Genomic DNA, 27,668 nt, shown 5'->3' on the forward strand with positions numbered 1-27,668 from the left:
GATACAATTGTGAATGGAATGTAGCTTGAGTTTTCAAATGGATGTTTCATTGTTTTGCCCTTTCAATGTCAAACGGCCAGCAAATGTGGATCGCGTACTTCCACTAGTCAAAGTCACACTGACTTTACTCACCCTGGGCATTGTACTAGCCATTTTCCAGTTGGATTTCACATCGAGAGATTGGCAAGTGATGGCAGGAAATACCAATCACAGTGGATGTTGTTGTCAGAACCCCCCCCAAACCTCCATGTCTTCTTAAGTCTCATTCTACCTTAGTAGTCCATTTCACCCATCCCCACCATATGAAGACCTTTCACATCTAACTTTGCCTCCAACTGTCCTGCCTTACACAGTAATGCATCCACCCTGTATTTTTTATGCTCTTCCTGTGGAAGTCACAGTGGTACTGCCATTGACCCTCCTCCGACAGCTTACAATACTCTCCAATGCTCTCATACAGAGGCCCCATATACCTTGAGTGCTGCAGTCATTGTCCGTATTCTCACCTTCATGAATGGCTCTGCTTTTCCCAGCCCCTCCTCAGCCCCCACACCCCCCACAGCCATGATTTCCCCACTCCCTTTGGCGGTGATTCCCCCCAGTGTCAGTACATGCCCCCTTAACAGACATCTCCCCAGGACTGTATTGGCCATGTACCTCTGACCACCATCATTCAGCAGCCCGAGATATGACTGAGCAAACCTACCTGCTATCTCTGTTGCTCTGTGACTGATGATATGCAATTCCCTGACTGCTCGATGTTGCCCACTCCCCAGATTGTAATTGGACAGATCCTCTGACCATAAATGGTCTGACTAATGACTGATTGACCAAGCCCTATACAGTGTGCCACCTGTACCCAGGTGATGCTTCTGGGACACTCTCTGACTGACAGTAAAACCCCCACCTTCCTGGGCTGAGCACTATTACCCCCTACTTTCTGACATGGCCTTCGGTTGAATAAATGTGCAGTATGTTGGCTGTGTAGGTAACTGACACAAGCTGTTGGTGTTAGATTGACATCTAGGTGTGCTGTAAGCAAGATATCTGTGTTCACCTGCACCGTCCAGACAGATCCCTACTAACAAGCAGCCTGTGTGTCTGCACTGAAAAAACACATCAATATGGAGTACTGAGAGCTTTTGGCTCTGGCTGAATTGATTGTATGCTAAACTACATGGCAAGGCTAGGCATGGTTACTGTGAATATATAGGTATATGCTAATTGAGTGAGCATGAAGACAGCAAACAAGCTGCCCTGATATGCAACCTGGCCAGTTCAATGGGCTAGGTGACTGACAATGTGGGCAAAGTGTCCTTGCAGCAAACTTTCAATGCCAGATGTTGGTGTGCCTTGATTCTTCAGAGGCCTGCAATTGGATTGGAGAGGTGCCATGATGGTTGTGAAGAGTTAGCAAATGTTGAATGCCAATGCTGATTGACGAGAGGTCTATGCAGCTGGTTCCCATGGATTGTGCCCGGAGATGCTGTTAGCTATCGAACAATATGGATCCTGATTGCAACTGAAATCGTTAGGTACTCACTGTGTCATGCATGTCAAGAATTCTTAATGTTCAGCTTGTTCAATGCTTTTGATAAGGTAGGAAACTGAATATTAATGAGGCAAGGTGCTGTGCTAATAAGGTGCCTAACGAGTAATAATTACCTTTAATTGAGAACATGCCACTGCCATGTAAGAAACTTGCTTCACTGCTCAGTAAATGTATAAAAGCTGCAGTGATTTCGTTGTGCATTGCTGGATTCTCATCCAATCCTGCCACAACTCTAACCATAGCATATCATTCAGACTCATATATTGTTCTGTCTGTAGTCACCATTCATGGTTTTCTTTTATATGGGGCAATTTTGATTAACTTTCAGCAGAAGTGCTTCTCAATTAGTGTTACGTTTGTACTTTTGCTAAGAGGGACTACATGATATTCACCAAAAGATCATATTTTTTACAAATGTTGAAAACTACATTCATTTGTTACTCATGAAAATATTTTTGATATTAATTTCTATAACCTTCCTAATGTATAAAATTTTTACTCACACATAAAAAAAACAATAACAGAAACTATTACCATTTCAGCACAAACTGAATAGTATTAATAGCAATATCAATGTGGCCTCTTTTTTTTTCTATACCACTCTATAACTAAGTGTGGTGTTGAATCAACTGATGTATACTAACAGCTTCATGATCAATGGGCCATTTCATCTGCAGTGCTGTGGAAAGGGCAGAATCAGATTAGTCTGTTTTCATGAGGTGTGGTAAAGCCATCAGGGTGACATTTGTGTTCTTAATGCCACTTGAGTTATCAACACTGATTAGACTTGAGGCTGATATAGTGCAATTACTGTACTAACTGAGGAAGTGTTTTCAGTGTTGTCTTCACATTTTAAAAAAAATCACAAATACAGGAGAAGCATCATATGAATCTTCACATTACTTGTAGCTATTGAAGTAGTGTGCCACTGTCATTTGAGCAGGATCAGGCCAATGCTTAAAGACAATGTGATCAAATCTCATCACAGCAGCCACTGGGATTTAAAAATAATTAATAAAAATACAAACTCTTCCTCGTCCCAGGTCTTTCTCTTATTTAAGATGAAAGGAGCCTCCAAGTAAAGTGCTTAATACTAAGGATTTGCTTTCTCCTGCTGACTTGAATGAGGTGACCAATAAGATAAAGTAGCCCACTACTCACTCTTTTTTTGTTGAGGTCCTCTGACAATCTCCAGAATAAATTGTTCATACAGTGTCAATGAAATCTTGACAAATGGACAGGAAAGTTTCCAGATGTACTTCAAAAATCCTCTTCAAATCTTCAGCAGTGAATGAACAATGAAAGTATGCTGATCAGAAGAGTCCAACATCCTTAGTGGCATTTATTTTCTACTCTTTATCTGCTCACATTACACATAAACTCTAGTATTGTCATTGTGCAGTGGCAGTATTACTATAATTAATCCAGGAGATTGGGTTTGAAGCTCCACTTCCCCGAGAGCTATGTTGTAACATCGCTTTAGGGTTCAAAGTTTGTGCGAAGAATTGTAGCTCGGGTGCTCGTTGTTGTGGTTCTGTTCGCTGAGCTGGGAATTTCTGTTGCAGACGTTTCGTCCCCTGTCTAGGTGACATCCTCAGTGCTTGGGAACCTCCTGTGAAGTGCTTCTGTGATCTTTTCTCCGGCATTTGTAGTGGTTTGAATCTGCTGCTTCCGGTTGTCAGTTCCAGCTGTCCGCTGCAGTGGCCGGTATATTGTATCAATGTGCTTGTTGGTTGAATCAGTGGATGATCAAAGAACAGCTGGGGAATTCCTAGAGGCATGGCACTCATCCACTGATTCAATCAACAAGTACATTGACTTGGACCCAATATACCGACCACTGCAGCGGACAGCTGGAACTGACAACCGGAAGCGGCAGATTCAAACTACTATAAATGCCGGAGAAGAGATCACAGAAGCGCTTCACAGGAGGCTCCCAAGCTCTGAGGATGTCACCTAGACAGGGGACGAAACGTCTGCAACACAAATTCCCAGTTCGGCGAACACAACCACAACATCGCTTTAGGGTGGCATGGTGGCTAAGTGGTTAGCTCTGCTGTCTCACAGCACCAGGGTCCCAGGTTCGATTCCAGCCTCAGGTCACTGTCTGTGTGGAGCTTGCACATTCTCCCTGTGTCTGTTTGGGTTTGCTCTGGTTTCCTCCCACAGTCCAAAGATGTGCAGGTCAGGCGAATTGGCTATGCTAAATTGCCCCTAATGTCAGGTGCATTAATCAGAGGGAAATGAGTCTGGGTGAGTTACTCTTTGGAGGGTCAGTGTGGACTTGTTGGGCTGAAGGGCCTGTTTCCACACTATAGGTAATCTAATCTAACTAGGTTATGTTTAAAAAAAAGTTAGTTTGTGTACTACCCACTAGAATGCTGTGCAACCTCTTTTCAAAGGGCTAATAGGCAACTTAATTGCCGTCTGATTAGCCTTGTATATGCTGTAACTCCTTTACAAAGATGAAATTTTGGAACAACCTGCATTGTAGTTCATGGCCAAATCGTAAAATTTGGTGAAAATTGACAACTTTAAGTTTTAATACCTCATTCAACCCAAGCTACTTGTTGTTGGATGTCAAGATTTACCCCTACATAATTTTATGCAATATCCTTCCAGCAGCTTCCACAGCTTTCCAGCTGTTTGGGACTATCTTTATCTAGATCCTGTCTTACTAAAGTAATCTTTGCATATGGAATTTAATTGTGTGGTTTCAAAAGATCTGTTTATGTCACTATGACTATGCCCTGAAAGCAAATCCTATGCTGTGCTGTGAAGTAGCTAGCCTTTGGTACTGTATTGGTCTGCAGCATTTTGGCAGAAATCTTGTGGAGGTGCTGGGGGTCTTGATGGTCAGCTGGAGTGTCAATGAGAAACCATATTGTCTTTATTTAAGAAGGTCAACCACATATTTTAAACAAATGTACTCAAGTTACCCAATGGCCTATTCTTGCTGCTACTTCCTACAACACCCAATTAATAAAATAAATTAATGTCCAGCCTGCCAATAACTGCTGACCAGTTAGTGATATGGAAGCTCTGTTGTACTCAGCAGCACTATCAGAGAGGCAGAGCTTGTTCGATTCCCTTCCCAGACTAGATGAAGGAGGGTCCCTGGAAGATATGTGTGATGGTGATTCCTGGATTGCAGGGGACGAATGAAGGTGATTAGTCAATAGCAAGTGAGAAGGTGGATCTCAGGACCCACCCTTCCCAATGCTGGGTCCCTTGAAAAAGCACTAATTGGTGTGTTTGCTTGTCAAGCTCTGCACTGGGCAAGTTCCCAGTCTACTGATTTTGAACGAATGGATTGATATGAGCAACATGAAACACTTCAATGGGCAGGAAGTTGTCTTCCTACCCAAACTTCCCAGAAAGAAGGTCACCAGATTCTATCTTTTGTCTCTTGCAAATTTAGCATTAGGTTAGTGTCATGTACTGAATTTCCAGAGTAATGTGTGATGTATTCTTTTATTTTAGAATCCCTATAGTGTGGAAACAGGCCCTTCGGCCCAACAAGTCCACACTGATACTCCAAAGAGTAACCCACCAAGGCCCATTCCCCTATCCTATATTTACCCCTGACTAATGCACCTAACCTACACATCCCTGAACACTATGGGCAATTTAGCACAGCCAATTCACCTAACCTGCACATCTTTGGATTGTGGGAGGAAACCCATATAGACATGGGGAGAATGTGAGACCTCCACACGGACAGTCGCTCGAGGTTGGAATCGAACCCAGGTTCCTGGTGCTGTGAAGCATCTGTGCTAACCACTAAGCCACCGAAAGTGAATGGCTTGGGTAATAATTTTGTGATTATATTAATAAATTATTCTTACTCCTTCGCACAAATGCACCCTGAATTCCTTTTGAACAGTGAAATTGATGAAAGTGAGAATGACAATTTAGCAGCCCAGGCTTGCTGTGCCACACAGTGTTTTGTTGAAGTAGAAAATAAGAACACCGTGTGTTGTCAGGCATCTCAGCAGTGGGACAGACTGTCAGCGTTTGCTGTCATTACCTCTTTGAAAGTGACCGTAACTTCAAGATGTTGGGCATTTGCAGATTAGCGTGGACATCTTGAACTTGCTGTTTGTCACACAGAATTTTACCACAGGCTGTGACCTGCATCTGCATCCCTTTTCATTGGTACTCCACTAACCCCCTCTAAGCCAGCAGTCACTGCAAGCAGTGAGAATTTACTACTTTCCTGCTCACAATACAACTGGAAATCCTTGCAAAAAGCCACAAGTTGTTCAATGTTCAAGGCATAATTGAGTTTTTAATAGTGATTGGGATTAATAAAATTATGTTTTCATGCAAATTTTATATTTATTTTTAAGTTAACAATATTTTTAATATTTTTGCCTCTACCTTCAGCGAATTTATACGTCCAACTGTTTTTATATCACTTATGTTTTGTTTCCTGTTTGAGTGTCTGTGACCATCCTTTAATGTTGCCAGTTGTATGCTGCTAATGCCCAATCAAGAACCACTGCAGGGTGAAAGAAGCTAAAACAGAACTTGTCAGAGAGATTTCTAGATGCCTTAGGGAGGCTAAATTTGAGACCAGTTGTGAATGCCCTTGCTTCACCGTGACCACAAACCCAGGTTGTCATCAGAAGTAGCATTTAGCTCTGAGTTTTTAATGGTATTCTTGCATAAATTGTTAGTGTTCACCAACATTGCCCATTGAAACTGACAACAACTTTGAGAGTCTGCACAACTGCATATTTTCCATTGGCCACACTGTTATTTTGAGAGCGTACATAGGAATTGCTCAGATGGGGACACTGTGGAAACCCCATCAGTGCAAATTCTGAAGACGTTGACCAGGAAATGGAAATTTTTTTGCTGGGCAATTTCACTAGGCCTGGAAGCCTCGGAAAGTCTCCAGAAACATTGGAGAATCCAATAGGTTCCAATGATACTAAACAAAATCTTTACTCGGGGAAAGTTAGATGATTAAATACATAGCCTAACTCCTAAGTAACTATTAAACAGACCACATACTTAAACCCACTCACAATAGCCAGACCCCTCACAACCCTAGACCCTGACCTGACAGCTCCCTTGCTATTCTGCTGACAGAGTGGACATCAAGTCCCCTCTTCCTACCCAACCTAACACCTTCCCATCATCGTTGCTTCCAAACTCAAAACCTCCAGATCTGACAACGACTCTTCCCACCCATACCCACCAATTTCTCCAGCCCACCCTGACTTACTCAAAAGACTTCTCTGACCCTTGCTGCCCTGCATCTTGGCACCCTACCTCCAACTCACGTGACACCCTATTGAACTGGTACACTACCCAATCCCAGATGGAACTCAAACATGCCACCCACTCCCCAGTTGGCACCATATGCACCTGGCACATTTTTTCCCTATCACACTCCACCATACCCATCTGGCTTCCTATCGCTTGGCAACTTGTGATCTATATGGACTTCAATAAGGCATTTGACAAGGTTCCCCATGTGAGATTGATTCGCAAGGTTAGATCTCATGAAATACAGGGAGAACTAGCCATTTGGATACAAAACTGACTCAAAGGTAGAAGACAGAGGGTGGAGGTGGAGGGTTGTTTCTCAGACTGGAGTCCTGTGACCAGTGGAGTGCCACAGGGATTGGTGCTGGGTCCTCTACTTTTTGTCATTTACATAAATGATTTGGATGTGAGCATAAGAGGTACAGTTAGTAAGTTTGCAGATGACACCAAAATTGGAGGTGTAGTGGACAGCGAAGAGGGTTACCTCAGACTACAACGGGATCTTGACCAGATGGGTCAATGGGCTGTGAAGTGGCAGATGGAGCTTAATTTAGATAAATGCGAGGTGCTTCATTTTGGGAAAGCAAATCTTAGCAGGACTTATACACTTACTGGTAAGGTCCTAGGGAGTGTTGCTGAACAAAGAGACCTTGGAGTGCAGGTTCATAGCTCCTTGAAAGTGGAGTCACAGGTAGATAGGATAGTGAGGGCAGTGTTTTGTATGCTTTCTTTTATTGGTCAGAGTATTGAGTATAGGAGTTGGGAGGTCATGTTGCGGCTACACATGACTTTGGTTAGACCACTGTTGGAATATTGCATGAAATTCTGGTCTCCTTCCTATCGGAAAGATGTTGTGAAACTTGAAAGTGTTCAGAAAAGATTTACAAGGATGTTGCCACGGTTGGAGGATTTGAGCTATAGGGAGAGGCTGAGCAGGATGGGGCTGTTTTACCTGGAGCATCGGAGGCTGAGGGGTGACCTTATAGAGGTTCACAAACTTATGAAGGGTATGAATAGGGTAAATATACAAAGTCTTTTCCCTGTGGTTGGGGAGTCCAGAACTATAGGACTTGGGTTAAGGATGAGAGGGGAAAGATATAAAAGACACCTAAGGTGCAACTTTTTCATACAGAGGGTGGTATGTGTATGGAATGAACTGCCAGAGGAAGTGGTGGAGGCTGGTACAATTGCACCATTTAAGAGGCATTTGGATGGGTATACGAATAGGAAGGGTTTGGAGGGATATGGGCCGGGTGCGGGCAGGTGGGACAAGATTGGGTTGGGATGTCTGGCCGGCATGAATGGGTTGGTCTGAATGGTCTGTTTCCATGCTGTACATCTCTATGACTCTATGACCTTACCCACTCCCCAACTAACATCCTGCTTATCTGATACCCTGGCACCCTACCTACTTGCCCTCCTACCTACCTACTCTCAAAGCCATCAGCCAGCACCCTAAAATCACACCTACTTTATGTACTTAGCCTTTCAATGTTGCTGTGTGGACCTTTAGATTCCAGATTACTGCATCCAACTGCTATATAAAGGGAGAATGGTTTGCCTTTCTCCAACAGTTCTGCATAACAAAAGAACTACTGGAATGGTACTACACCTCTGTATTTCGGATGGAGACTTGAATGGAATTACTTTGTAACAAAGTAGGGTGGAGTGGCAGTCTGTGTGAGATTGCCTGCAACCTCCTCCACCTCCCTTGTTTATAATCAATTAGAGATCTCTGAGAACTTCCAGTCTCGCTGTTGAGATCCCTTGCCAAGGTTGTACTTTGTGAATGATGTACAATTAGAATTTTAACAACACATTAACTTCATAATTAATAACAAACAGCCTTTCTACCTCTTAAAAATGAATTTCATTGTGAAATTCCCATGATGAAAAAAAAATCATATTTTAATTGTTTGAAATGTTATCTGCCTTTAACTTAATATCTACCATAAAGGAATCAAATATTTATTTTTTGATCTAAAATTTTAGATACAAATACTTTTAACTCTGTAGTTTGCTGCTTGTGAATTTCAATGTGATTGATGACATCACTGCTGAAGGATGACTGGAGATCCCTTTGACTTGGTTCCAGATTGAGACTGCTGTCAGGAGAGAAATTGCACATGTCAGGGATTACTTGATCTTTATGAACAACACTCTTCAAGGCCAGCATGAGCATTATTTCTTAGCAACTGATTGCACATTCAGACTTGTGTGAACCTTCCTCCATGTAATGTAATGCTTATTGGGGCCAGGGAGAAGAAAGAAAGAGAAAGAATAATCTATGTCCCATACATGCCAGGATCAATAGCCACCAGCAAATTAGATTCTGTCATGTAAATATGTATTATGAGAAGTACAGTTAATTAAAAAAAAACTCTTGAAATACCATACTCTTTCTACTTTGCTGAACAAATTGTTAATATTTCAATTGGATTTCTTGGAACTTACTCATTTTTTTCCATTAACACACTTTAAGTGTCAGATTTTTGCATCTGTACTTTTATAGGGAATACATTCAGTGCAAATTTATCTTACAATGATATATTTATATTTCCAGATGGGTCATTAGTTTTTGCAATGTTAATTTGGCATATTCAATCAGGTTTAATCCATAAGCTGCGCACTCTCATTTACTTAATTTAAATGATAAAAGCATGAATTAATCTTTGTGTTGGCGTTCATTCAGATTTGTATTCTAATGCACCTTGATTTACTTCATGCAATACATGACTTAATAAGATAACAGGAAAGCAGCTGAGTTTCACGATCAATCACAACACACTGTAATAATTAATGCACTGCAGTGGAACATCGAACCCTTTTACTAAACAAAACAATTCATTATCTTTCTAGATCCTGTAATCTTACTTAGAAATTTTCATTTGGACTCATTCAAGGGATAAGTTTCACTTCTGTGTCTTATTTACTTACAAAGCTTTCCTGGGAGGTGTTACATTAATCCTCATTGCTTATGTCTCATTCTCTCCACAAATAGTCAGCTCCAATATTTCGTGTTAAGATTCATTGCTAAAATTAATGTTTTCTTAAATGATGAAGACTGAGCTTACCTGCAAATTTCTTTCCATCGATAGAATATGCTGGCCATCAAAGGCTGTCAGAGGTATCGCTATGGTAACTAGGAAGTCAGAGGGAGACATTGCAGTCAGCTTATTTGCAAGTATTTTTCAACTTCTGCATCTACCCACTACACAATCTGAATGACAAACTGACAATACTTTCACCAGCTATTCTTCTCTCTTTTTCTATCCTTTCTTACTAACAAATAACACACATTCCTGTATTTCAGGATCTGAGGATGCTTTTTCCTCTTCAAAAAGATGAAGCCTTTCTGAAGATGCATTTTCACCTGATTTCATCATGGAGAGCACAAGAACTGGCATCAGACATATTTTAGAGGCAATGTTATTAGGTGGATCTTGACACAGTAATCATCAATGCAAGCATGCAGGAGTGAAAACAAGAGTACTGATACCCAGTTGTCAGCTTATTGTAGATTAAATTCATACATTAACTCTGCTGCAGTGGTCTCGATATTGGTTCAAGGGTAAAGGCTACAAAAGAAGCTTGATGAGCATTCACTGGAATTGCTAGATGCACTGAGTAGCCTGCTAGTGAATTTATGCACCTTGCCTCAAAGCATAGAAAAGTCGAACTTCAACATGTGCCAAGACTTTGTGTAAACATGGAGACCATTCTGTTTATGAACACTCCATAAACATAACAGTGGCAATTGGTATAAGGCAACCTCTGCTGTTAGATGCCAAGGAGGTTCAGACGGCTGTCATCCTGGGTTTTGAGGCTTTTCATACCCTTTTCCCATGTTCAGCTTTAGGAGGGCCAAGGTCCAGTCTTAGGAATGACTTGGCTTTTTGACAGATGCACCTGTCATCCTCCCACAAGACAACACAATAAGCGCATTGTCAGCATTATTATTATTATATGTTCTGAAGGACTCGAAACATCAACACTCTTTCTCTCCATAGATTCTGCTACCTACTGAGTGTCTCCAACAATTTCTTTTTGGTACGCTTCAAATCTTCAGCATCTGTAGTTCTTTGTTTTGTTTTATTGCCAATATTATTGTTAGTGTCACACAACTAAGTAGGCCAGTTTACTTTAGTCCACAGAGTCATAGAGTCATACAGCATGGAAACAGACCCTATGGTCTAACCAGTCCATGCCAAACATAATCCAAAACTAGCTAGTCCCAGCAGCTTGCTCTCAGCTATATCCCTCCAAACCTTTTATCCAAATGTTTTTTAAATGTTGCAATTGTACCCACATCGACCACTTCCTCAGAAGGTTCATTCCACATGTGAGCCACCCTCTGCGTAAAAAAATTGCCCCCATGTCTTTTTTAAAATCTTTTTCTTCTCACTCTAAAGGTTTGCCCTCAAGTCTTGAAATCCCCCATTCTCGGGAAAAGACTACCATTAATTCTATCTATACCCCTCATTCCACGTTGAGATCCTGCAATTTGGAGTTTGTTTCTCAAGGTCTAATGTTGCTTGAATCTATCCATCATGATTTGGAATTCATATTTGTAGTAAAATGTAGACAAGATCAGCAGGCTGGATTGATAGAATTCAATTAGACTGTGGCAATAAGAGTTAAGCTTGGGGAGTTTGAGACTATAGGTACTGCTGGTGCTCTGGATATAGGAGAAAGGATTCTGGGGCAGTGCCCTTTGAAGAGCTGCTCTCTAAGAGTTCTGGTATCCAGGGTCAACGGTGGCCGACGCCCTTCTTGCCTTTTTCTTTTTTGTGCTCTTTCTCCACTGCTGCTGCTCCTCTGCAACTCCTACTGTACAAAAGTTCTGAAAGCCTGGTTTCTAATAACGACAAAACTATGGAGCATTCAACTGAAGACTAAAAGTTCAGATTCCTAATAGAATGAACTACAATGCTGCTGTCCAAAGATCCTGTTGCTGGCAGTGTTGTTTGAGCTTTACATATTGATCTTTCAGTTATATTTCTGGTTCCAGAGTAAATCTTACTGTAGGGTAAGATTTGCAGCTGTGTTCAGTTCCTTAAAGGAGACATGAAACAAATCTAAAGGAGTATTGCTTGTTGTCTGATAACCAGTTACATTATAGCACAGATTCCAGCCCCAACAGGCCTCCACCTTTAAAACAATTACATGACATTGTGACGTATAACATTCTGGTCTGAAGACTTGTCTGCAGTCACCTTTTCTGTAATGGAGTCAGTTATCAGCTATGTATATGTGTAATCTCCAGGAGTATCACAAAGTGTAGAACCTAGTCTATGCGCATAAGTCTGTGATATCATAGCATTGTAAATAGTAGTAAATAAACAACTGATTGGTAAATGTTATGCTGACTAACATATAGCAAATCACAAAACGACAGTGGGCAGGCTGCAACCCAATAACTTGTGAGAACAAAGGCAGCACTAAAGAAGAGCAAAGGATGCATGCACTATAGTTGCTGCTAGGAAACTGAGCACTATGCTTGATATAATCTTTGTCACCAAACACTAGCTAGGTGTTGGATGGGAACAGAATCCCCTTTGATTGCTCAGGGTTAGTGTTGGACAGCTTAAAAGCCAATCTGAGTGCAGTCAATGACACCTTAGATTACATTACATTTTTTTACATTACATTACATTACAGTGTGGAAACAGGCCCTTCGGCCCAACAAGTCCACACCGACCCGCTGAAGCACAACCCACCCATACCTCAACAACCTACATTTATATTTACCCCTTCCCTAACACTACAGGCAATTTAGTACGGCCAATTCACCTGACCTGCACATCTTTGGACTGTGGGAGGAAACCGGAGCACCCGGTGGAAACCCACGCAGACACAGGGAGAACGTGCAAACTCCACACAGTCAGTCGCCTGAGGCGGGAATTAAACCCGGGTCTCTGGCGCTGAGAGGCAGCAGTGCTAACCATTGTGCCACCGTGCCGCCCACGAGATCATGAGGAATCCTGCAATCCAGGTGTAGCCTGGTGCTCTCTCATCCTGCTTTACATTGCCAATGAAGGTAGTAGTCTACTTTTTCATGGAGGCATGGAGAACCCTAGTGACCTCTCTAACACATCAAGCAACAGCAAACTGGGAGATGTTACTGATGTTATCTGTAGCTTGATAGGGGTCTTGTAAAAATAATTGTGTTGCAACTCCTATTATTAGTCACACTTAATTTTGAAATAATTGGTTCCTTGCCTAATATTTGTATTTGAACTCATATCCCTGTGAGCAAATCAATATAATTCTCTGCGATGTCAACTGCAACTGCCTTTTCTTTTTTAAAAAAGGCATCCATTCACAGTCATTCTCACACTTCTACAGACAGCTAGGTGTCTGTGCAAATTTTCTGGTAAGGAAGAACAATAAAATAAACAAAGAAACAATCCTCCTCTGATCCACATAATTAATTTAGCCTAATAAGAGACTAAAATTGCATTTTAATTCAACCGTTCAATGATTGGTCTATTTTGAAGTGCGTGTTAGCTTCTGTTGTTCCATCGCTAATACTTTAGTTATGATTTGAATGCAAAATTAAAAGCAATGCAGTCTTAATATGCACAAGTGGAAAACATACTATTAAATGTCTAATGCTTGTTCTGTTGTTGCACTGTTACACAAATTTATCATTCAATGAGATTATAGTTAACATAAATGGTTATGTAACTTAGTTTAATATTACTTCCGATAATTAAATTTAAAAACAAGGCATCGCAAAATTTGGCTCATTGTTTCTGGTTTCTTTGCATTACAAGTGCTGTTTTCCCTTTCAAATGGCATCTGCAGTGTATGTGTATATTGTAGATACTATCCACGTTGGATGCTATCTTGATTGATAGTGTTAGCACACAGCAGAGAGCATTGGCCTGAAGTGTGAGGAATAGGCAGATCATAGGATCAATAGGTGTGATGGGATTTGGTGTTAGCACTACAATTTTAAAACTCATTTCTCTCTTAACCTCACAGCTGAATAAATGTTCAACATTTGGAAGGGTCCGTCAACAGCACTGGATAAATAGTTATGCTACTTTCAGGTTGATTGCTGATTGATATCTACTGGCTATTTCTGTGATTAAAGCAATGTTTGTCAGAAATGTGAAGTGATCAGATCAGCTATAATTGAACCCTGCTCCTAATTTGTAAGGTTGCATGTTGACAGTATTCAGGATCCCTTCTCTTGTGCCAAATATAGAGAAGAATAGTATCTCAGACATTTGCACTTCATTAAGGACATGCTTGCTGAAATTTTCCACCACCTACAGTCACAACAGCAGCCTTAGATTAGAGCAAGGATAGCACGGTAAGGGTGACCACGGTCATGAACGTTTATACATTGGCCTCCATCCATAATAAAGCAGGTGAATAATTTAGCATTACCAAGTTTACAGTCCAGTGTGAGATCAGGGAGATTCTTCCAAGTGAGCTGAATTAATGTTATTCATTTTTTCCCTAGGAGAAAGTGGAGCAAGCATAATACAAGGCCATCACACAGGAAAAGGAGGAGAACAATAAAGGGAGAAGACACCAATAACACCCTTTCATGGCTGCACTTCTCAAGTTAACTCTTCTGATTACAATACCAGTAAACACATCCCTAACTCTACCCTCACCAAAAGTTGCAAATGCTGTGTGCAATTCAATGCAGCACATAGCCAGAGGCTTGTCAGCAATATTATTGCTATTGATTGACAACAGGATGTGATTAGATGGTTTGTTTATTTTTGGAGAAGGTCATTGCCGATAGTTGTGTGATAGGAATGCTGTTTGCTAAAGTGAATGTTGTCCAGATCTTACATCTTGCTGACATGGACTATTTCATCATCTGAGTGAATAAAATACTGTTCAATCATTACTAAACATGCCCAGCTCTGAACTTATAAAAGGTAAGTCATTGATGAAACAATTGAAGATGGAACTACCCTGAGAAACTTCTGCAGTGAGACTTTGAGACTAAGTTGATGTGCCTCCAACAACCACAATCATTCTCCTTTGGGTTAGTTACAACAGTAGCTGATGAATATGTTTTTTCTCTGATTGCCATTTATGTAATTTGATGAGAACTCCTTGATGGCACACTTGGTAAAATGCTGTCTTGACATCAGGTATGAGTCAATATTGATAATGATATTTAATAGTTGGTTTTATGTGTATGTAAAACATTGAACATTCTGTAAGGCTAACTATACAGTTGGTAGGATATGGCATTTAAAAACAGGTTTGCCGACTTTGACTACTCATGTAAGATCATTCAACTTCTTACTGTGCTGCATGCAGATCTGCAAGGTTAATATTTTTGCATTGACTGACAGTTATCTTGTCCCACTACCTTCTGAACACACTTTTTGGAAGGCCTATGGCTCCCACTACACACATAATCACCTCACCTTCTGTCTGTCTCTTGCATTAAGGTCTCTTATACAATATTGGAAATTCTTGGTGCCAAATCTCTGGCATGCTGTGCCATTCATGTTTCTTTCCCTGTGTCAGAATCCATTCCAGTGCCTGTTCCATCCATAATCCCCTTCTCTTTTAAAAGTGACTGACTCTAAATAGTGCTTTAAATGTTTCTAGTCTCTCAATATTTTGTGCCCCTGTTTAGGTAAACAGTCACTTAGCAGCACACTTAGCACTAGCTGCAAGCTCAATCTTTCAAATTAGCAGGCAGTGTGAGGTTTATGCACTGCCTGCTTTGGAAGAGTGAAGTAATCGCACATTGTGACCCCTGTACCTCATGCCAGGTCTATTAAATTTTGTAACACATGATCCACATTATAGAGACAGAGAAATTTGGAAATGTAAATTATGAAGATAGGAGAGGAACCAAGGAAGAGTACAACAATCCTACTGCTTTACATAATAGACTCATTAGAGTCATTAGTGCTTGTTTACTTAAAGACCTAAAATAAGAGGAAGTTTGTTAGAATTCATTAGTTTTTCAGTGTTCTTAACTAACTATAGAATCTTGTGTTTTACTTTTGAAAATGTCTTGTCAAAGTGGCATAAAAACAACTTGACTTTACTGAAGCTCAAAGTTAGTTCTTGTATTGAAGATTGAAACTGGTATCTAAATAAAATCCAAATTGTTAGCAAAATTATCAATTTTATAAGGAGGGTAAGCAAGTGTTAGTGAGGTATGATTGTTGATATCAGTTTCTGGAATAAATGATAACAAGCATTTATCATGTTAACAATCCTAATGGAAGAGAGACTGCAAATTCAGTTTTTACATGGAAAAAAAACCACAATCACTTTACATGAATACATGGAGAGAAAGGACATTCAGTCATTTGATCTTTTGTGCAAAAGTAACCCTGAGTACTGAACACAAATTCTTATGCTGCTGTCTGATCAACATTTGTGCACTGTATGCCATTAAGTTTGATTAATGCATAATACAAGTTGAAAATAAATTATTTGATATGAAGTGAAAACCATACATAATCTTCATTCCCTTCTTCAACTCTGCTGTATCTTCATAATCTGAAAGGAGGCTGCAGGGCTCAGAAACAAGGTTAGTGGCTGGCTCCCAGTAAGCACTGCTTCTTCCTATAGCCAGTCCCTTGTTCAGGTACTGATTGCCTTTAATCAATTGATCTATACCCTCCATTCCTGTGGTGATTTAGCCTACACAGTTTTGCCTGTCATGCACGTTGTATTGTGAATAGGATGGCTTGCAATAAGGTTAATTCCAGGAGGTGGGATGGGACCCTTAAATGGTCATTAATTGTTCACTTAATGACCTCAGCTATTGGCAGGATGGGAAAGTCAACCATGACCTTTCTTGCTCAGGATTTGATGCTGGTGTAGGTGGGAAAGTGGCAGGCTTCACATGTGTAATCATCATATCTAGCTGCAGAACATACCCTTCCTATCACTCTCACTGCAGTGAGAGCAGAAGATTCCACCTTTTCTCTCTATTTTTATTTAGCAATAAACAGTGCAAGTAAAGCTGAGTTTTGAAATCACAATGTAACATGCTTTTAGACTGACATTTAGCAGAGTGTATTCCGGAGCCATGGCTGTACCTTCATAGTATCCTGCTAAGCCTTCTTCTGCTTGTCTAGTGTGACTAACCCTATATGGTAGCGCTTTGGGTAAGGGAGTGTAGAACCATGTGGGAAGTATTAACTATTTAATTATCATTGTGTATCATGTTTCTAATCAAGATCAGTTCCTGGTGTGGGAAATCACCAGTTCTTATAACCAACTCACTATTCATTTTCCTTGACTTCATCAAGTTAAAAAAAAAATGCAGAATATTGCTTGTGTCTTTGGTTTTCACATAGGGAATTTGTGTGCCTCTGTGTTCATTTCTATAAACCTACAAAGGAAAGTGAGCATTGAGCCTGAATGCAGAATCCAACATAAATATAAGAACATTTTTTTGCTTTATTTATATGTGAAGTCTGAAAGAACAGGGTAGTTGTGAAGGAAAATGAATCTGCAATATTATTTCATTTCCATCTTCGAACTTATTTCATGTTCTTCAAGCTGATTCTGCTCACCTGCTTTTCATACATGCTGTTGTTGTTTTACCAATTTCTGAAACTGGGCACACAAATCTGCTTGCTCTTCACAGTTTCTACTCTTATTTTGACAAAGATATTCCAATTTATCTTTACTCAGTCTGAAGTATATTACCTCAGAATTGATTAAGTTGAATGAATCTGCTACAGTTTTGCCCACTTACATTCTTAATCCCTATTTATATCTTCAACACCCACCTATACAATTTATTGGATCTTCTAATTTATCATTTGCAAATTTAGTTAAATAATCCTACATTCTTCCATTTCCTATGTCTTTGCTGTATATGATGAAGAGCTGAGTCCTGTTAGGAATTTCACTTGTCACTTCCCACCAAATGGAGAATTTTCCTTTTATCCCTCATCTCTGTCTACTAAATGTCAATAAATTGTGAACCTGTGCCATAATATCATCTCTAATCTCTTTCATTCTCATTACATTAATAATTTCTTTTTTAGTCATCTTCCCAGGGACCCCTGGTCATCACCCAGCTTCTTCCCTGCCTCCACTCACCTGTCATGAACCTGTATCTGGTGCCTTATGTTCCTTTGCAAGCCTGGAAACCTGGTTTGAAGCTCTCCCTCCCGCATTTTCTGGATCTGTGGACAGCCGCATAGTGTCCCTCTCGCCGGAGTGAACATTTTGGATAACATTCACGCTAGAAAACTGTTGGCTTTCCTGACTGACTAAAAATGATGCAGTTTAGTGAACCGGCTGCACTGCCTTGCTCAAATACTGAGGTTCATGGTCGCTGGGCAAACACCTCCTTTCCTCCAGTGAATATGATCTTTTGATCCCAAGAGCGGTAACATTGAAGAATTATCGGCACTTCTACTCACAGGGCGCGAAACTCCCTCTCTTAACAATCAAAATCCTGCTGGATTTTTCTCCCTTAGTCATGAATATAACAGTCTCAGGATTCACGAATGAATTATAGTTCGACCTACTGAATGACAATTCCCCAAGGAGTTCGAACAACCTTAAAACGTATTAATTCATCAATGATACGAAGTGAGTAAGGCTCGGTCGCCGTCCTTCCCGGAGAAGTAGGTTTTGCAATGGAAATGTTGCTGTGTGTGTCGATTTGTGGAGTCAGGGGGCTCTAGGACCTGGAATGGCAGGAGATTGGGTAGTTGCAGAGTCTAGTTGGGCAGCTCGTCACTCTCCATACGCCATTCAGACGTTAGCTCAGGAGAGATGCCAGTGTCCTGACACTTTAGTTCAATCGCAAACCTCTCTTGATTACCGCGGAAATTGAGGCAGGGAGCGGATGAAAGCTGGTTCCTCGGGAAGTAAGTGATACTTTCAATGGGCATCATTATCTTCTCTTAGCACGAGCAATAACACAATGCAGGCTCAAATTAATAAATTGTTTGATATGTTACTGATTAGTATAATATGTAAAGCGCTGATATTATCCTTGTTTAAAACCAGATAAATAATCAGAATTGTAATTAGCCCGCGGACAGAAAAAAAGGAAATGCAGAAGACGTAAATGAAGTAGATAGTTTAACAGTAGGAACGGTGTGAGCAAATTCATTAATTGTACCAAAGTAACTTCAAACGCTCGCTCTATCCTCCTCCTCACCCGAAGGAGTGATAATAGTTTATGGCACTTAGTGCTAGAGAAGATTTTTGTGTAAACTGTCCCTCCGGTTGGGAGTTTATTCACAATAATCTAGCTGCTTAGCACACACCGTTTTCTTTACAATTTGCCTCAAAATCACTTCATTAACGTTAAGAAACGAATGAAATCGGAACAGTGAGTAAGCCCCAGGGTGGGAGAGTCAGTAACTGTAGCTTGTTAAGATTAGAGCCAAACTTCGAGCCCCAGCTCATTATTTCCGTCGTTCAAAATTATTTTTTTTAAAGATTGTCTTATATTATTCATTAAGTTATCCTGCCGCTGTTTTTCACAGAGGGCAATGAATCCTCCAAGCTAGCAAAGCTCGCCGCTAGATCTCAGTGACCATGGAGAACAGAACAAGTGGGATTGAGCTGTTCAACAATTCAATGAATCAGACTGTAGAAATATCGAGGATGCCTCAGAATCCTCTCGAGTACCAGATAGTCACCGTCCTGTTGGTCTTGTTGATCTGTGGAGTGGGGATAGCTGGAAATGTCATGGTTGTACTGGTGGTGCTGAAGACCAAACACATGAGAACACCCACTAACTGCTACCTGGTGAGCTTGGCCATTGCAGACCTGATTGTCCTCCTGGCGGCAGGCCTGCCCAATATCACCGAGAGTGTGGTCGCCTCCTGGGTTTATGGATACGTCGGCTGCCTTTGCATCACATACCTGCAGTACCTGGGCATCAACGCGTCGTCGTGTTCCATCACCGCCTTTACCATAGAGCGGTACATCGCAATCTGCCACCCCATTAAAGCTCAGTTCATCTGCACCGTGTCCAGAGCCAAGAAAATCATCGCCTTTGTCTGGGCCTTCACCTCGGTGTACTGCGTGATGTGGTTCTTTTTACTGGACATCAAGCAGATCCCACATGTCAATGGCATCCAGGTGGTCTGTGACTACAGGGTGTCAAGAAACCATTACCTGCCCATTTACTTTCTGGACTTCACTATATTCTATGTGATTCCTTTATTCGTGGCCACAGTTCTGTACGGGCTCATTGCTCGCATACTGTTCCTGAATCCGATTCCCAGCACCCCGCAGGAGACAGCCAATAACTCCATTCACAGGGGGCGCAGCAGCGACTCCAAGATGTCCTGTCGCCGCAACAAGGGCCCGCAATCTTCCAGGAAGCAGGTAATTTTCCCAAACCCATTTCCAACCATTCCGTGGATGGCCATTCAGTGGCCCGCCACTCTTCTCTCATTGCCCTCCCACAGTTTGGTGCACTTCATGCATTTGCAGACGGTTTAGGTCGTGGAAATAAAGCAGCAGTGAGAGTTTTGTAGAATCACTGGGTGGCCAACAGGGTTGAAGAAGCAAAGTTTCTGTATGGTTACGGGTCCTACACACCTACTACCCGTTCTGGAAATCTATACTGTAGTATTACTGTACTATACGGCCGAAGGAAAGCACCGCAACTTTTGGTAATCTGAATATGAACCAAAAAGAAATGTTCAAATACTCAATAAGTCTAAGAGCAGCTGTGGAGAGAGAAACAGATTTAAGGTTTCCAGTCAAAGATTACATTTTCTGTTTTTACTTTATACTGTAAGGCAAGTTCCTCTCCAGTGGAAGTGTATTAATGCTAACAAGTAGTTATTATTTAAAATTTTAATGTATATTGTATACATTATCGTACAAAAAACCGTTTTCTTTTTTGCAATAGATATTATCCACATTTCTACAAAAACCTGAATATGAAGCAAGCTTGATGTTTACACAATGCTTTGCTTAAGCTCGCAAAGCCACACCTCTCTTCAGCTGTCAAAACTAAACAAATAAATACTGTTTTTATTTCTACTCAAGTTTATCTTTTACAATTTAGAACGCTAGAAAGCAGAATTCTTGAAGGTTACAGTAGGTGGCGATATGAGGTCGAGGCTAAGTAATTGAGTGGAAGCGGTGTGAGATGCCCCTCCACATCAGTTTGGTCACTGCTCGGTCACTACGATTCGCTAATTCCTGTAAAGCGAAATATTTAACAGCAAGAAAAAGCTCGTCGTATGGTGCGGCACCCGAGTAAATGGATTTTTGAACCAAATAAAAGAAAATAAAAAAGTTGCCATAAGACTATCAGCGAATGGATAGATATACAGGACCATTTTCAAAGACCGATAATGCACACAGGTTGCTTGGCATATTGTTATGCACATTATTTGGTTCCATTACCGCACTTGTAGTTTCACTTATAAAATTAATCTAATCTGTTTTATTTATGTCTTCAATGCCATTTAGAAATTCTTTCAGCCAAGATTGTCTAATGCATTCTTTGGATAGCTGAACCATAACGTCCAGGAAGCATTCTGCAGTCGATGCTGCTTCAGACTGTTAGACAAGCTAGTTGTTGCCCTTAACAACTACTAATGAGTGAAGATAGAAGTTCTTGATCAGTGACCATTGTTGAAAGTCACCTATGAGCATCAAATGATCAGCAATCAGATGTGATGCCCTTGCAGACACTTAGAGTCATAAAGATATACAGCACAGAAACAGACCCTTTGGTCCAACTCATCTGTGCTGACCAGATATCAGAAATTAATCTAATCCCATTTGCCAGCGTTTGACCATGTCTCTCTAAGGTAAAAACAATGACTGCACATGCTGGAAACCAGAGTCTAGATTAGAGTGGTGCTGGAAAAACACAGCAGTTCAGGCAGCATCCGAGGAGCAGTAAAATCAACATTTCGGGCAAAAGCCCTTCATCAGGAATACAGGTAGAGAGCCTGAAGGGTGGAGAGATAAGTGAGAGGAGGGTGGAGGTGGAGAGAAAGTAGCATAGAGTACAATAGGTGAGTGGGGGGGGGGGGGATGAAGGTGATAGGTCGGGGGGAGGGTGGAGTGGTAGGTGGAAAAGAAGATAGGCAGGTAGGACAAGTCATGGGGACAGTGCTGAGCTGGAAGTTTGGAACTGGGGTGAGGTGGGGGAAGGGGAAATGAGGAAACTGGTGAAGTCCACATTGATACCCTGGGGTTGGTGTTCTGAGGCGGAAGATGACGCGTTCTTCCTCCAGGCGTCTGGTGGTGAGGGAGTGGCGGTGAAGGAGGCCCAGGACCTCCATGTCCTCGGCAGAGTGGGAGGGGGAGTTGAAATGTTGGGCCACAGGGCGGTGTGGTTCATTGGTGCGGGTGTCCCGGAGATGTTCCCTAATGCACTCTGCTAGGAGGCGTCTAGTCTCCCCAATGTAGAGGAGACCGCATCGGGAGCAACGGATGCAATAAATGACATTGGTGGATGTGCAAGTAAAACTTTGGATGTGGAAGGCTTCTTTAGGGCCTTGGATGGAGGTGAGGGAGGAGGTGTGGGTGCAGGTTTTGCAATTCCTGTGGTGGCAGGGGAAGGTGCCAGGATGGGAGGGTGGGTTGTAGGGGGGCGTGGACCTGACTAGGAAGTCACGGAGAGAATGGTCTTTGTGGAAGGCAGAAAGGGATGGGGAGGAAAATATATCCCTAGTGGTGGGGTCCGTTTGGAGGAGGCGGAAATGTCGGTGGATGATTTGGTTTATGTGAAGGTTGGTAGGGTGGAAGGTGAGCACCAGGGGTGTTCTGTCCTTGTTACGGTTGGAGGGGTGGGGTTTGAGGGCGGAGATGCAGGATGTGGACGAGATGCGTTGGAGGGCATCTTTAACCACGTGGGAAGGGAAATTGCGGTCTCTGAAGAAGGAGGCCATCTGGTGTGTTCTGTGATGGAACTGGTCCTCCTGGGAGTAGATCCGATGGAGGCGGAGGAATTGGGAATACGGGATGGCATTTTTGCAGGAGGTAGGGTGGGAAGAGGTGTAATCCAGGTGGCTGTGGGAGTCGGTGGGTTTGTAAAAAATGTTGGTGTCAAGTCAGTCATCATTAATGGAGCTGGAGAGGTCCAGGAAGGGGGGGGGGATGTGGCAGAGATGGTCCAGGTAAATTTAAGGTCAGGGTGGAATATGATGGTGAAGTTGATGAATTGCTCAACCTTCTCGCGGGAGCACGAGGTGGCACCAATGTAGCGGAAGAAGAGGTGGGGAGTGGTGCCAGTGTAATTATGGAAGATGGACTGTTCTACGTAGCCAAAACCCTTCCGTATCATATACTTATCCAGGTGCCTTTTAAATGTTATAATTGTACCAGCCTCCACTCCTTTCTCTGGCAGCTCATTGCATACACGGATCACCCTCTGCATGAAAATGTTGCCCCTTAGGTCCCTTTTATATCTTTCCACCGTAAACTATGCTCTCTCGATTTGGACTCCCCCACCCCAGAGAAAAGACCTTGTCTATTTACCCTATCCATCCCCCTCATGATTTTATAAACTTTTGTATGGTCACCCCTCAGCCTCTGCTGATCCAGGAAAAATCGCCCCAGTCTATTCATCCACCAATATTATTTATCGTATCTGTTGCTCCCGACGTGGTCTTCTCTACACTGGGGAGACTGGACACCTCCTAGCAGAGCGCTTTAGGGAACATCTCTGGGACACCCGCACCAATCAACCACACCACCCTGTGGCCCAACATTTCAACTCCCCCTCCCACTCTGCCGAGGACATGGAGGTCCTGGGCCTCCTTCACCACTGCTCCCTCACCACCCGACGCCTGGAGGAAGAACGCCTGATCTTCAGCCTCGGAACACGTCAACCCCAGGGCATCAATGTGGACTTTACCAGTTTCCTCACTTCCCCTTCCCCCACCTCACCCCAGTTCCAAACTTCCAGCTCAGCACTGTCCCCATGACTTGTCCTACCTGCCTATCTTCTTTTCCACCTATCCACTCCACCCTCCTCTCTGACCTATCACCTTCATCCCCACCCTCATTCACCCATTGTACTCTTTGGTACCCTCCCCCACCCTCCTCTCTGACCTATCACCTCCATTCCCACCCCCATTCACCTATTGTACTCTATGCTACTTTTTCCCCAGCCTCGCCCTCCTCTCATTTATCTCTCCACCCTTCAGGCACTCTGCTTGTATTCCTGATGAAGGGCTTTTGCCCAAAATGCGATTTTCCTGCTCCTCGGATGCTGCCTGAACTGCTGTGCTTTTCCAGCACCACTCTAACCCAGTCTATTCAGCCTCTCCCTATAGCTCAAAACCTCAAACCTGGTAACATCCTTGTAAATCTTTCCTGAACCCTTTCAAGTTTCATAACATCTTTCCTATAGCAGGGAGACCAAAACTGCACATGGTATTGCAAAAGTTGCCTAATCAATGTCCTGTATAGCTGTAACATTATCTCTCAACTCCTATACTCAATGCACTAACTAATAAAAGTAAGCATTCCAAATGTCGTCTTCATTATTCTATCTATCTGTGACTCCCCTTTCAAGGACCTATGAATCCGCACTCGAAGGTTTATTTGTTTGGTAACACTCCTCAGATCTTACCATTAAGTGTGTAAGTCCTGCCCCGATTTGTTTTTCCAAAATGTAGCATCTCTCATTTATCTAAATTAAATTCCATCTGCCACTCCTCAGCCCATTGGCTCATCTGATCAAGTTCCCATTGTACTCAGAAATAACCTTCTTAGCTGTCCACTGCACCTCCTATTTTAGTGTCATCTGCAAACTCACTAACCATACCTCCCATGTTTACATCAAATCATTTATATAAATTATGAAAAGCGGTGGACCCAGCACCAATCCTTCTGGCACACTGCTGGTCACAGGCCTCCAGTCTGAATAGCAACCCTCCACCCCCACCCTCTGTCTTCTACCTTTGAGCCAGTTCTGTATCCATATGGCTAGTTCTCCCTGTATTCCATGTCACCTAACCTTGATAACCAGTCTACCATCTGGAACTTTGTTGATCACCTTACTGAAGTCCATATTGTTATGCATATTCTGCAGGGTGAACTGTTCCCGAAGTTCACATTCGGTCTCCCTGATGTAGAGAAGACCACATTGAGAGCACCTGATGCAGGAAACTAGGTTGGAAGAGAGGCTGTGTTCTTTCAGCCCTCTGCCTGTCTACTTTGGATTCCAACATCTGCAGTTTTTTTAAAAAATCTCTATTTAAGTCATAGAGGTCTACATCATGGAAAAAGGCCCTTCAGTCCATTGAGTCTGTGCCAGTCTAAAGCAATCACCAACTATTCTATTACCATTTACCAGCACTTGATTCATATCCCGTATGCTTTGGCATTGCAAGTGTACATCTAAATACATCTTAAATATTTTAAGGGCTTCTGCCTTTACCACTCTAATAGACAAGTTCCAAATTCCCACCACTCTGGGTGAATAAAAGGTTCTTCACAATCCCTTTAACCCTCCAGCCTCTTATCTTAAATCTGTTCTCCCTGATCATTAATCCCTCCACAAGGGGAAAAGTTTCTTCCCTTCTATGCCCTTCATAATTTTATACATCTCAATCGTGTCACCCGCTTCAGTCTCCTGTGTTCCAAGGCAACCAACCCCATCTATCAAATCTCTTTTTATGATTAAAACTGTCCAGGCAAGGGCATATCCTGGCAAATCTCCACTGCGCCTTCTGTAGTGCAAAATATATCTCTCCAGCCCAATTCCTTTATTTGTGAGGTATTACTTTCTGATGCATAAACCATATAGGCTTTTGAATTTCCACCCAATGAAACAACAATCTGCAATTAGCTCAATTCATTATTTTTGTACTTCAGCATCAATTTGTAGAGATTTGTGCACTTGAACTCTTTGATCATCCATGGATCATTTTACCATCAAGAATATGTTTTGGCATTTCTTCCATGATTCAGAGTGGATTAAGCCATTGAATTTCACCTACCAATTTTGCTCACTCATTTGGTCTGTTCACATTGCTTTCCAGCTTTCTTCTCCCATTTTCACAACTTATTGTCATTCTCTCTTAATATCACCTGAAAACATGAATATATGACTCTGTATTTCTTTATTTATGATCTTGATGTATATGGTGGAAAACTGAGACTACAATATAAATACATCAAGAATGCTACTTATCACATCCCAATAATCAGAACATGCTGCCTTTTTTCCAAATTTGGCTCTGAACTCTTAAAATCATTTATCAACCTTTAATCTTGTCAAAGTGCCTTCTGGGAAGTTATTCTAGATTCTCTCCATTCTCCAAGTTAGTGATGTCCCAAAAAAATCTACAAGTCAAACATGGTCTACTTTCCAGAAATCCATGCTAACTCTTTCGATCTGAAGAGCAGTTTAGTGAGGTTTGTTTTAGAGTTTAAGACAGAGTTTGGCAACCTGCAGCTCAAAAGCTGCCTGCAGATCTTTAACATCTCATTTTCAGCTCTCTTTTTTTCTGGTTGGATTGCATTGCCATGAAAACAGCCTAAAAGAATTCATTCAAATCCATGCTGTTAGTATGGCAATAAAAGGCTAATCACTATACTGTGCTATATGGTTTCAAATTATGCTATGAACTAAAAACATACATGCACTCTAAATAAATACATTCAAGTCGTACAACTCCACTCTAGTTATAGATTATGCCTTTGGTTTGAAGAACTGGTATTATTGTTGTGAACATTTCTGTTTCTTACTTAGCTAAGATGATAAATCTTTCTAAATATGCTATTAAAAATCCTTCTGCTATTGTGAAAATCAACAGCTGAAAAAGTTGTTTTAATTCTGTCCCCTTTAAGTAAACATCTGTTTTAAAGATTATTTTACTAACCAATGATCTTAAATGTTATCCATTTATTCTAAAAGTTCTGTTCTAATTATCATAAAACATTCTTTCAGTTTTGTATGCACATTTTTGATTACTTTATAATTTTATGTGGAAATGTGTTCTGTTTCCATTAATTATGCAAATTGCCACATAAAACCTGATGATACGTACATTGGAGATACATATAAAAAGATTCATATATCAAATAATGTGACAATTTACATTAGGACTATTTTAATTTAGATTTTTCTTTACAAAACTGATACTGAACTCAGTATATGTATTTTATTTATTATACAGACAACTACTTCTGCAAGGGAACTTGGAAATTTGCCATGTATCAATGGCAAATTTAAATTGTTTGCTTCCAATGGTTCCAAAACAAGGTTTCTAAAAAAAAAAGAGTTGCTGACCCCTGGCTTAGAACTTTAACAACTGAAGTCTTTGATGTTAAAGATTGAACAATTAAAATCAGGGTTGTTTAAGAAATGAGAACTGACGGAGCTTGGATAACTTGGAGAGTTGTGGAGCTGAAGGAGATTACAGAAATAGGGAATGACAAGGTCAAGAAGGAATTGGAAAACAAGGATGAGACTTTCAAAATCAAGGTATTGCTTAATTGAGATTCTTCTGCAAGCATGGGTAATGTAAGCAGCATATGACTTAAGAAAGAAGGTGGTCAGCAGAATTTTTGATAATCTCAAATTTGTGAAGGGTGAGATGTGTCATGCGGGCCAGGATTGTGTTGGATAGACAAGTCTAGAAGTAAGTGAGGTCTGCAGATGCTGGAGATCAGAGCTGAAAATGTGTTGCTGGAAAAGCGCAGCAGGTCAGGCAGCATCCAGGGAACAGGAGAATCGACGTTTCGGGCATAAGCCCTTCTTCAGGAATTCCTGAAGAAGGGCTTATGCCCGAAACGTCGATTCTCCTGTTCCCTGGATGCTGCCTGACCTGCTGCACTTTTCCAGCAACACATTTTCAAGTCTAGAAGTAACAAAATTAGATAAGTATTTAAGTAACAGATTACTTTAGGCAGAGGT

The 27,668-nt window shown here is 41.5% G+C and overlaps 1 protein-coding gene and 1 long non-coding RNA gene across 3 annotated transcripts in view; one reads left to right on the forward strand and one right to left on the reverse strand.

Moving 5' to 3' along the window:
• Nucleotides 1–6,813: 6,813 nt before the first annotated feature.
• On the reverse strand, nt 6,814–18,036 carry LOC122560104 (uncharacterized). Its single transcript, XR_006314640.2, has 3 exons — nt 17,897–18,036; nt 9,907–9,974; nt 6,814–8,937 (listed from the first exon to the last, which is right to left on the reverse strand). It is a non-coding gene; the product is annotated as an uncharacterized LOC122560104 (long non-coding RNA).
• Nucleotides 18,037–18,264: 228 nt separating this feature from the next.
• The window catches only part of LOC122560101 (thyrotropin-releasing hormone receptor-like), a 28,708-nt gene continuing 19,304 nt past the window's right edge, over nt 18,265–27,668 (forward strand). The window contains exons 1-2 of one of the 2 annotated variants that reach the window (XM_043710336.2): nt 18,265–18,394; nt 19,303–20,152. In XM_043710336.2, coding sequence (XP_043566271.1) covers nt 19,355–20,152 — 798 coding nt within the window. In that variant the 5' untranslated portion in view covers nt 18,265–18,394; nt 19,303–19,354. Of the gene's footprint in view, nt 18,395–18,537; nt 18,676–19,302; nt 20,153–27,668 lie in introns of those variants that run through there. The other variant, XM_043710335.2, reaches the window with a different exon arrangement.

The sequence above is a fragment of the Chiloscyllium plagiosum genome, unplaced genomic scaffold (genome assembly GCF_037043375.1).
Source record: "Chiloscyllium plagiosum isolate Xiang-an unplaced genomic scaffold, Cpla_swu_hap1 HiC_scaffold_15, whole genome shotgun sequence".
In the NCBI taxonomy this organism is placed as follows: Eukaryota; Metazoa; Chordata; class Chondrichthyes; order Orectolobiformes; family Hemiscylliidae; genus Chiloscyllium; species Chiloscyllium plagiosum.